General features: G+C 40.1%; 1 protein-coding gene across 2 annotated transcripts in view; it reads left to right on the forward strand.

Moving 5' to 3' along the window:
- The window catches only part of TNPO1 (transportin 1), a 105,566-nt gene extending 95,777 nt beyond the window's left edge, over window positions 1–9,789 (forward strand). For both annotated transcript variants that reach the window (XM_068248249.1, XM_068248259.1), the window contains 5 exons: window positions 1,130–1,205; window positions 2,203–2,302; window positions 4,210–4,284; window positions 7,286–7,429; window positions 8,122–9,789. In XM_068248249.1, coding sequence (XP_068104350.1) covers window positions 1,130–1,205; window positions 2,203–2,302; window positions 4,210–4,284; window positions 7,286–7,393 — 359 coding nt within the window. In that variant the 3' untranslated portion in view covers window positions 7,394–7,429; window positions 8,122–9,789. The remainder of the gene's footprint in view (window positions 1–1,129; window positions 1,206–2,202; window positions 2,303–4,209; window positions 4,285–7,285; window positions 7,430–8,121) is intronic.
- The last annotated feature ends 891 nt before the right edge of the window (window positions 9,790–10,680 follow it).

A 10,680-nucleotide genomic window follows, 5' to 3' on the forward strand; every position in this document is an offset into this window, starting at 1 on the left:
GCAGATCAGGTGTTTCTAATAATATTGTCAGAGCTGACAAGATTAGCTGCATGCTTGTTTCTGGTGTTGTTCAGACACTACTGCAGCCATATAGACCAGCAGGGCTGGCAGGAAACGAGTTTTGTTTAAAAGGAAATAAATATGGCAGCCTCCATATCCCGCTCTGCTCAGGTTCACTTTAACCATCAGCTACTGTACTTGGTTGGGTCAGCTTCAAGTTAGTTGTAATCTAGTTTCAACATGAATTTGTCCATTTGAAATACATCAGCCCATACTCCTCACTCATGAAATTGGGAGTTGTTTTCTAAAGTAAATTGCCCGTTACTGAATGGCCGAGAGAGCAGCTTTCTAAAGAGGTTCCTCCTTATGGAAATTGTCTGGTTTTTTTAGGAGTATTCCAGCTCTATTTTCAGACTACCAGCATGACAAACAATAGGGAGAGGCGTTTCCTTGACTTTGTCATACCCATAGAGCACAAAATGCTGTAACTTTTGCTGGGACTCTTAAATTCTTTGATGCATAAAAAGCCATTTAATATAGACGTGTTTAAAATAAATCTGTGTCAAATTACAGCAGTAAAACTCCACTTGTAAATTGTGCTGGATTTTTCCTCCCTCACTACTCTTCTCCCATTGGCCAACTTACATTTGTCTGGTGCTTACTTACCCTCTTGTTTATATCATATGACTACTGATGGTAGCAGTTGGCCAATGGAAGTAACTTAATGAGGGGGAAAGGGTTGGACATAACTTAGGCCTGACACTATATTTATATATATTATTTTTTACACCTCTTCTGGCATGATAATCTGGTGAAAGAAAAAATAGCTCTACAGGCTTTGTGTTTCAGGTGTTCTCTCATATTTTCTTCCCCTTTCTCATTCCTCCCTCCCTTCCCCCACCATTCCTCTGCACCTCCTTCTGAAGGTTTTACCATGTGTCACTGCCTTTGTGGAGGCGGTGCTCATAAACTACACTAGTGATATCTTATGTTTATTATCATACACAGATTCTGTTTTCTGTTTCTGAGTTATTTGTTGTTTTTTTTCTTTATTTTTTCTCCTCCCCCCTCATTTGCTCATGTCTTGGTTGGCGTTTGGTGGTGTATAACCGTGATTGCGTTGCCTTAGCAATAACAATTGGTCGTCTTGGTTACGTTTGTCCTCAAGAGGTGGCCCCCATGCTACAGCAGTTTATAAGACCCTGGTGTGTATTCTTCAATCTTTTTTTAATTCATTTCTCTTCATGTTTTCTTTACAGATCACATCTGTAGATTTTTTTTTTTCCTTTTCTTTTTTTTTTTTGTCAGTTATTACACAATCCTAAGTCATTCGTCAGCCATGTGACTAATCTTGTCCTAGGTTTCGTCACTTTTTTTTTCTATTTTACTTTTAAGCATTGTCACTGTAAACTGTTACCTATTTATTTGTTGTGGCTAACTAATTGATGCATGGAAGCATGGGATAAGATTGTCACATGCTTGCTGTGTCTAGAGCTTGTATATCAAGTGTACCTGTCATCTAGGCACTGGAGGAAGCCATTTTGTGAGCTGCACCTGCTTTCCTTTATAAGGAATCACTAGAAATTAGTGATCTCGTTTGTAAGTATTTAGTATTAAAATAAATATTCTCATTGTTGCTTCCACAATATGGTGGCCTCTTCCATGTGTGAGCCATAGGTACACTTATAGCAGGATCAGTTGTGAATTTACAAACTTGATGCATGCACATAATTTGCACGCCAATGTGTTTTGTCTTACAATACAGTGGTTACATTGGCGACACTTTATGGACACACATATAATTTAATATATAACATTTTTTTGTATAAAATGTCAGTAATTAAAAAATTGCACAAATCGTAGACTCTAAGTATAGAAATATTGAAAATCCAGAGCAATAGTGAATACAGTTAAATAGCATTATATTCAATAAGCAGTGCAAGGAGCTTGGTGCACTAACCTTTAGGAGCCAATCAGAATTCAGTTTACTGAAGATAAGCCGGTGCAAGATGGATTTTGACTGGTTGCTATGGGGTTTTGCTCCATTTACTATTTTAATAAACCCAAAAGATCTGCTGTCATTTCTTTTATGCATAAACACTTGGCATCAGAGGAAATATATATTTTTATTTCCTCATGTCAATTTTGTATGTGTCCTGCCCAAGCTGAGGGTATTTTAACTTGATTATGAAATTTCCTTAGGTGCACTTCTTTACGGAACATCCGAGATAATGAGGAAAAAGATTCTGCTTTCCGTGGAATTTGTACTATGATCAGTGTTAACCCTGGTGGTGTAGTTCAGGTGAGATGCCCGTTGCCGGAGTTTTTTTTTTTTTTTAATACCTTCATGGCTCTAGCTCTACTCAATTTAAAATAGAAAGTTTGGTGTGTATTAAAATCATAGGTATCTGTAAAAATATTGTCACAAACTAGTATTGGTAAGAGTCTGAGGGCTTATTAAATTAATTTCTTCCAAAGTTTTCTCCTCAGAGATAATTAACTTTCTGTGTAAAATAACTTTTTAGCACTCTGCAATTGAAAAAGTACTAAAAACTAGGTGAAAAAGTACTGTCAAAAATTTAATGAAGAAAAATATTTTCTTGTTTGCTGGTGGCTTAAAGAGACACTGAAGCGAGACTAAATCTCGCTTCAGCTCTCATAGCAGGGGCATGTGTGCCCCTGCTAAAACGCCGCTATCCCGCGGCTGCACGAGGGTCCCTGATCCCCCAACCCACCCCCCCGCAAACCTTGGTCGCAAGTTGGTCGTAGAATATTCTCTTCCTGGAGGCAGGGCTAACGACTGCAGCCCTGCCTCCCAGCGCGTCTATCAGACGCGCATCGCCGCCTCTCCCCCGCCCCTCTCAGTGAAGGAAGACTGAGAGGGGTGGGAGAGAGGCGGAGATACGTGCTGACAGACGCGCGTGGGGCAGGGCTGCGGTGGTTAGCCCTGCCCCAATGCGGAAGCGCTCCCCCGCATTACGGAGGGGATTTGGGGGGACAGGGACCCCCGTTAAGCCGCGGGATAGCGGCGTTTTAGCAGGGGCACACATGCCCCTGCTATATATGAGGTCTGAAGCGAGATCTATTCTCGCTTCAGACTCTCTTTAAAAGGCATTTTATTGTCATGGTGTAAAAATATCACCTTGGAGAAATTTTAGGGGAAAAAGTGAATTGAATTAAGGCAAACATCTCCAATCATTATAATAAAATAGATTTGACTTAACCCATATGTTTCCTAGTGGTTGAATAGTACATAAGTTAATATAGAATAGTAAACCTCATTAGAACGAAGTATCCAGCATATACATATTGTTATAGCATGGGAACACGGACTCAAACATTAAACAAAATTAATATTACTCGCACTAGTCTGGTGATCACTGGCTTACAGCCGTAACTATATCACTTCGCCATGAAAAAGCATTTAGGGCTCCAGTGTTACATGAAGCAGAGGAGGAGGAGGAGCAGCGGCGGTCACTGCTGGTCCAGTTGTATGGCGTAGAGCGATTATGTCCAGAGAACACCAGCATGCAGTGACGGATGTCAGGGGAGTGGTAGGGAGCTTTGTGGCTCTAGCGGTGGACATAGGGTGGCAGGCACACACATCTCTCAATGGAGCGAGGAAGCAGTGCTGTGGTGCTGAAGGACAACATCACAGCCCAAATCCTTGCTACTCATAGCCTGGCATACAGGAGCATTGGTCAGGCGAATACTTGCTGTTCCCCTGAGTAATGCTCTTTACACCCAGACAATTACTCAAGAGACGTTAGCAATTGAATTTGCTCTTAAATCTTGAGTTGGTGGTGGTAAGAAGCTCACGCTGCAACCTTCTTAACTCAAACTGCTTGTGGCCCCCAGATTGCAAACCTCTCCATTCACCAGGGTATTCTTCCCCTCTGTAAAGTGAGCAGGAACATTACCTGATCTCCCAGTTTGCTTTGCGACAAAAGGCTGTGTGACATCATAGCGGAGGCTAAATATTTTTAATTATCTGTTTTGGAAGGAGGGGAGGGGTGCTGTATAGCTGCATTAAGTGTGTGTCCGTTCTAATACTGATGTATCCTTTGTTTTTCAATAATTGTAGTAGAATAAATATTAAAATTTGATATAGACTAGAAGTTATGTTCTAAATGCTTATGCTTCTGAGATAAATTGCTTTATATAGTGCTTTACGTCATGCACTATTTCATTCATTTTTGTAACTTGCAGGATTTTATATTCTTCTGTGATGCTGTTGCATCGTGGATTAATCCAAAGGAAGATCTTCGGGACATGTTCTGTAAGGTATGTCCCTGTGGCATGATGCAAGTAGACACACTGATTGCTGGCGCAGCAAGACATAATATGCGTGCACCAATATATGTTACCTTAAGATAAATTAGAGAAAACTTACATGCTTTGAAGATGGGGGGGGGGGGTCTTAAATCTCCAAAGGGGTGTACTGGGCCGAATGGCTTGACTCTTGCTGTCTGGAAGCACCTTATTAGGATTAGTTAGCATGAGTGTTTTGGAGTAAGTGCACCCAACCAATATATTTTTACCCTACTTTGTAAAGAACCACAAGTAGAAAATTCCATTCTATAGTAGCAAATGCTTTTTTGCCGTTGAGGGATACTACCACTCGGGAACTTGTATGTGAGAAGTTGACCTACAGGTAAGAGTAAAGTTGAGTGCCGTAGACCTGTCCGGGGTATATCCCGTTTGATCACGGGGAATCGGTAGGCGTAACCCTGAAAAGCCTGCGAGCAAGGACCTTAGCATTGGGCTGTAGCAATGAGATTGGACAATAAGCATTATATTCTAGTGTGCTTTTACTAGGTGTTAAGATGAGGGTAATTATGGCATCACGCATGGGTTAGGGTAGTTCCCCATGTTCCAAGGGGGATTCGAATAATTTCAATAGTTTAGGGGCTAGAAGATTAGAGAAGCTTTTGTATAATTCAGCAGGGAGACCATCTGATCCAGGCGACCGGGAGGGAGGAAGACCAGAGATGTCAACACCTATTTCAACCACAGTGAAGTCTACATCCAGTTTATGGGATTGAGGTCCCGTTAAAGTGGGCAATTAGAATGGTGCTCAGAAACTCTTCCATTTCTAGCAGAGTCCTGGAGGTCTGCTTAGCATAAAGGACTCTGTAAGGGCTCCGCCACACTATAAGCGCTTTTCTGAGTGCTTTGTGATTAGTGCTTTTTAAAAAGCGCTCCCATTTACTTTCATAAAAATCGCCACAATCGTGCAAACAAGTACGTAAAAAATCGCATCGCTTTTTACCACGATTTTAATGAAAGTGAATAGAAGCGATTTTTTTAAAAAGCGCTCAAAGTGATGATCACAAGCGCTCAGAAAAGCTTATAGTGTGGCTGAGCCCTAATAGGATTCAGACCTAGCAAGAAGCATTTAACTAGTGGTTAGTCTGTCCATCTGAATCAACTATGCTGATGATCACCTGAGGTGCTTCCCTTTGCCTAGAATTTTGGCAAGTAGCGCACCACATTGATCCCTAAACTCGTACCATCCCTCCTCAGCGTAAAATACTTCACTGTTGGCCTTTTTAATCAGCTGCTGTTCATATTCCTTCAGTTTAATTTTATAAACCTCCTCTGTGAATCTGGAGCGTGAGAATATGCTAGTTTTGCCCTTTGCAGATTTCCACCGCTAGCTGTTCATATTTTGGGGCAGCAAACCTACATATCTTAATGCCTGAAGTAACAATAAATGTTAATAACACTCCCAAAACTTCAGTTCCCAAAGCTCAGTGCTTGGGGGTAATATTCGACTCCTCTCTTTTATTCCTCATATTCACTCCATAACCAGCTCCTGCCATCTCTAACTCAAACATATCTTGCATCCGTCCTTTTCTTACTCAAGACACAACTAAAATTTGAATACATGCTCTTATAATTTCTCGTCTGGACTACTGCAACATACTACTTTGTGGACTACCTTCTAACAGACTGGCCCGCTCCAGTCAGTACTGAACTCAGCTGCTCGTCTCATTCATCTTTCTTCTCAATCTTCCTCTGCTGACCCTTTTTGTCAAGCTCTTCACTGGCTGCTAATTAACCAGAGGATTCAGTTCAAACTCCTAACCCTAACCTACAAAGCTCTCCACAATCTCTCTCTTCCCGGTACATATCCTCACCAATTTCCAGATACAAACCCAATCGCAATCTCAGATCGGCACATGATCTTTTGTTGTCCTCCTCTAGAATCAACTCCTCACATTCATGTTTACAAGACTTCGCACGCACTTCACCCCTCCTCTGGAATGCCCTCCCACAACACATCTGTCACTCGCCTACCTTTGTTACCTTTAAACACTCTCTAAAAACACACTTGTTCCGACAAGCGTATGCACTACCTTAGGCCACCTCTTTGTCCTAAGACCAAATTGCACTTCTACTAGGTATCCTAAAACACACAGCCTCTATATATTTGTTGCATACTACCCCTCCTCCTGTTCTCCCCCCCCCAATTCCCTTTAGATTGTAAGCTCGCAAGGGCAGGGCTCTCTCCCCCTTTTGTGTCTTGGTAACCATTATACATTTTATTCATCATGTTAATTTTATAACTGTCATTACCAATTCTATATTTTGTATCATTCTTTGTATTTTGTCACTAATTATGTATCTTGTATATTGGTGTACACCATTGTCTGTATTATGTACCCCATGTTTTTTTCTTACTGTGTACAGCGCCACGGAATATGTTGGCGCTTTATAAATCAATAATAATGATTTCTTTACAGAAGGTTGTTCTAATATACATTTCAGCCGTACAGCATACAGAGGGAAAACAAACACAGCCTCTTGTTCACTGTAAATGTAGCCTTGTAGGGTGAGTGGTCAGAGGAGTACAGGCATCTGGGAGAACCTAGTACAATTAGGCAGTAGGGGATTGTTAGCCAAGATAAAGTCAATATGGGATCATGAATGTGTGGCAGAGTAACTGGAGTATACAGGGGTAGCGGGGAATTTAGAATGCTGAAGATCAAACTGAACTGGGCCACAAAGGAAAGAGCCTTTTTAATGAATTATTTGCATTTCATTGACCATCCCGAATGACTTTCTGCATTCCAGTTTTTACATTGAATGCTGCAGAAAGATTGGAAAGACAAGTAAAGTGCCTCTTCATTGGCTACTTAGAATGGAAGAAACACTAATTGCTCATCTACATGGCTGGTTGACAGAATTTAATTACTGCGTGAAATTAATGAATGATTTGGCTTATTTAGTGTTTTGGTGTCACCATTTTCTTTTTCTATTCCCCCCCCCCCCCCTTTAGATTCTTCATGGATTTAAAAACCAAGTAGGGGATGAAAATTGGAGACGCTTCTCAGACCAGTTTCCACTTCCCCTTAAAGAACGTCTTGCAGCTTACTATGGAGTTTAACCTAGCTGTGCTCTAGCTGCAGTCTCACCATTAGGGGTAAGTGTTCCTTGCATTTTGTAATGTTTGTTAAAACTGCTCTATTATTTAAAACAAACCTTAGTCAGTATTAAACAAGAAAGAAAAGTTAGATGCTTAACCAAGAAGAGGGAAGCCCCTCCTCCAGTTACCCAGCACCCAGTTTTAGTTCACGGCCATGCTCCCTTTTCACACTAGTGTGGCTGTACCTGCTCAGTAGCACAAAGCGACGTGTGGATGAGCAGCTGTAGATTGATGCACAGACGCCACTGTACTCGTGCAGTACTGATGCTCTTGTACACAGCAGAGAGTGAGACAGAGCACATTAAGGATACTGTATTCCAACCAGACAAATGGAGCAGCACCACTACGTGCTTGGGCTTTTTATTGATTGATCTTAGGTTTGCACACTAGTATTGGCCACGCACTGTCGTGTTGATTTGAAAGTTACTAGGCTGGTTCACACTGGAGTGCTTTTGAAGTGCTTTTTGTTAGATCTGCTGAAAAGCACTCCAGTGTGAACCAGCCCTTAGTGAGTCTTGCCCAAGTACTCCTTACCGAACAGGTACAGACTTGCTGAGGAAGATCTAAGATGTGAACCCATGACTGCTATGTCAGAGGCTATTTGATACTATGTGAAGAGCTTTTTTGTTTTTGAAAATGTAAAAATAACATGGGTACTCATTGTGTGTGTGTATATTTTTTTTCAATAGGTCCTTCAGTCTGGGAGACAACGGGGGAGCCTCTGCACCCAGGGAAAAAGCTACCCTTTTACAGGGGGGAAGGGCAAAACCAGTAGGGAACACAGTCCAATCCCAAAGCCTACTGGGAGGGGCGGGAGGGAGGTGTTGCCGTCACTGTATTAAGTCGATGTTGGGAAATGTTTAAACCGTCTGGAGCCTTTGTGGGTGGAAATATGTCTCCTTTACAATTCTGCACTGGATGTGAAGAAGCAAATTCTCATCGCCAAACAGCACATTCTGGTATATGGGGAATTGTACTTAGAAAAAAAAAGTACCTTTATAATTGAACTTTTGAGGGTTACTTAAAAGGAAACTAACTTTTGCACACTTCAGAGGAAATCTTAAGAATGGGGATTATAGCAGTAAATGGCATTTATTTTTAAGTGAAAGGGTTGCCTAACCATCCCACTAATTGGGAATTTTCTGTGTTTGCATGTTAATGAAGACATAACTAGATGAAGTTGGCAATGTTAAACACAGCTTGCTACGCGTATTAAGAGCAGATAATTGCAGTCTGCACATCAAATGTCTGTGATAATGGGTTACGATCTACTGCTTAAATTGACGTCCACCAAAATGCCAAATTTAGTATTTTTTTTTTTATATGATTATTTATTTTTTTTTCTTCAGGAGGGGGAAGGAACAAGTTAAAAAAACAAAAACTCCTTATTTTAGTTTACTAAAAAAAAAAAACTATAATATGTGTATATTTTTTTAAGAATCACTCCTTAGCTGAACGTTTAATTTGCTATCAGTTTTGCAGCAAAAGTTAACCAGTAGACCAAGGCATTTTGTTTAGAGGAGAGACCGTTAAGTGCTTTGCACCAAACATGAGGGTTTCCCCTTGCCCCAATGTATGCAGTCCAGGATTCTTGTAGTGGTTAAGAGTTAAGAAAATTAGTGGGGTAAAGTAGCATGCTTGTATCACATAGTAAGATAGGCCATTACCTGTATGCGCCCTTTTGTTTCTTTTAATTTGACTTTTCCATTATCACCCAGCATCCAAAGTGTCTGTCTTTAGTTTTCATAACTATATTTGTTTTATGTGCTGCAGAATACGGTTAAACCCCGAGCCTTGGTTGGCAGGGCCTGCTGCACTGCTCTGCAGTTCTCATGGATAGGAAGGGATAGATGAACGATAATATCTCCAGCATCTCATTTAAGGATAAAACAAAAACAGAAAAAGTCTAATATTGCAACACAATGTGGAAAGCAGGTTGATTTGTGTTGAACCTGTTTGCCTTTGTGCTATCCGTGTGTAGTGCTTTCTGCATGATTAAGTACTAGTGATTACTAAAAGTTACATGGAGTAAGGTGGCGCATACTGAAAACTGTAGACATCGTTAATTATAATCATTTAGATTTCATTCACAACATATTACCCATTATAGGTTCTCTTTTTTTTTTTTTCTTATGTGTTGTTAATTTTTTACATCAAAGCATGATCATAAAGCATTGATTTGATAGATGTGATGCAGGGTATCTGCACTGTATCGATGGCGCATGTTGGTGGCCCTATGCACTCTGAACAGAAGCAATTAGGGTGCAAGTTAAATAGCTACAGGATGAATGTTGGGTTGTGGTTCCCCTTTGTTCCTCAATTCATTTGTTCAGCTCTTATGTTGCCCCCCCCCCCCCCCCCCCCCCCTTTTCACTTGTATTCCTGTGAATAAACCCTTTTTGTTAAGTTAATCTTTTTATTTTCTTTCCATGTGTTTTTCCTTATGTACTGTGAATGTGAAAAACTTTAACTGGCACTCTTAATGGAAGTGTCGATTAATGATTCAAATCGCCTCACTGGTATCCCATGATGATAAAGAAGATACAGTGGACTTATGCTCTGCAGGTCAGAGTTATGAGAGTCCGTTTTCTTAGTAAAGATTATAAAAACGAAAACTAGCAAAGTTAAGCCATAACCATTTTTGTAGATGTATTTTTTTCCCTTCACTGAAGTTATGTTTTGAGTCAGATGAGTGCAATCGATTTTTGGCAAAAGGAAATATTGTCTAATTTGCATGGTTTTATTTAAAATTTATTGCACTATACCTTACAATAAAAATGGGAGACAAACTAAAATTAAAACTTTTTTTTTTAATTTAAATAAATACTCAAAATAAACCTATTGGTGCTGCTACATTGCAAATTAATAGCACGCTTACTGAGCTGTGCTACAGAGATCTGTACTTAAATGTTTAAAAGCAGTGCGTTAGAAACTGAAATACTTTAATAGCGCACCAGAAAAAAATGCTGGTGGTTCTTAACTTTTAGTTGCCCCGGGAAGAGGACATAAATTTAAAAAATACTTAATTCCAAAATTTCTAGATGCACATTGATTTGACAAGTTTGCTGTTTTGAAGAAGCCATTTACTGAATAGATAAGTAACTATTTAAAGTGAAATTTAACCTTTGTTAAAGAAAAACTGTTTTTGGTTTGGTTTACTATTCAGCACCGCATAAAGCAAGGATTTTTTGTAGCAAATATTATTTCCATTTGTTCACCTTTGTTTTGTGTATTCTGCAAGAGAGACA

This window comes from Hyperolius riggenbachi, chromosome 1 (genome assembly GCF_040937935.1).
Source record: "Hyperolius riggenbachi isolate aHypRig1 chromosome 1, aHypRig1.pri, whole genome shotgun sequence".
In the NCBI taxonomy this organism is placed as follows: Eukaryota; Metazoa; Chordata; class Amphibia; order Anura; family Hyperoliidae; genus Hyperolius; species Hyperolius riggenbachi.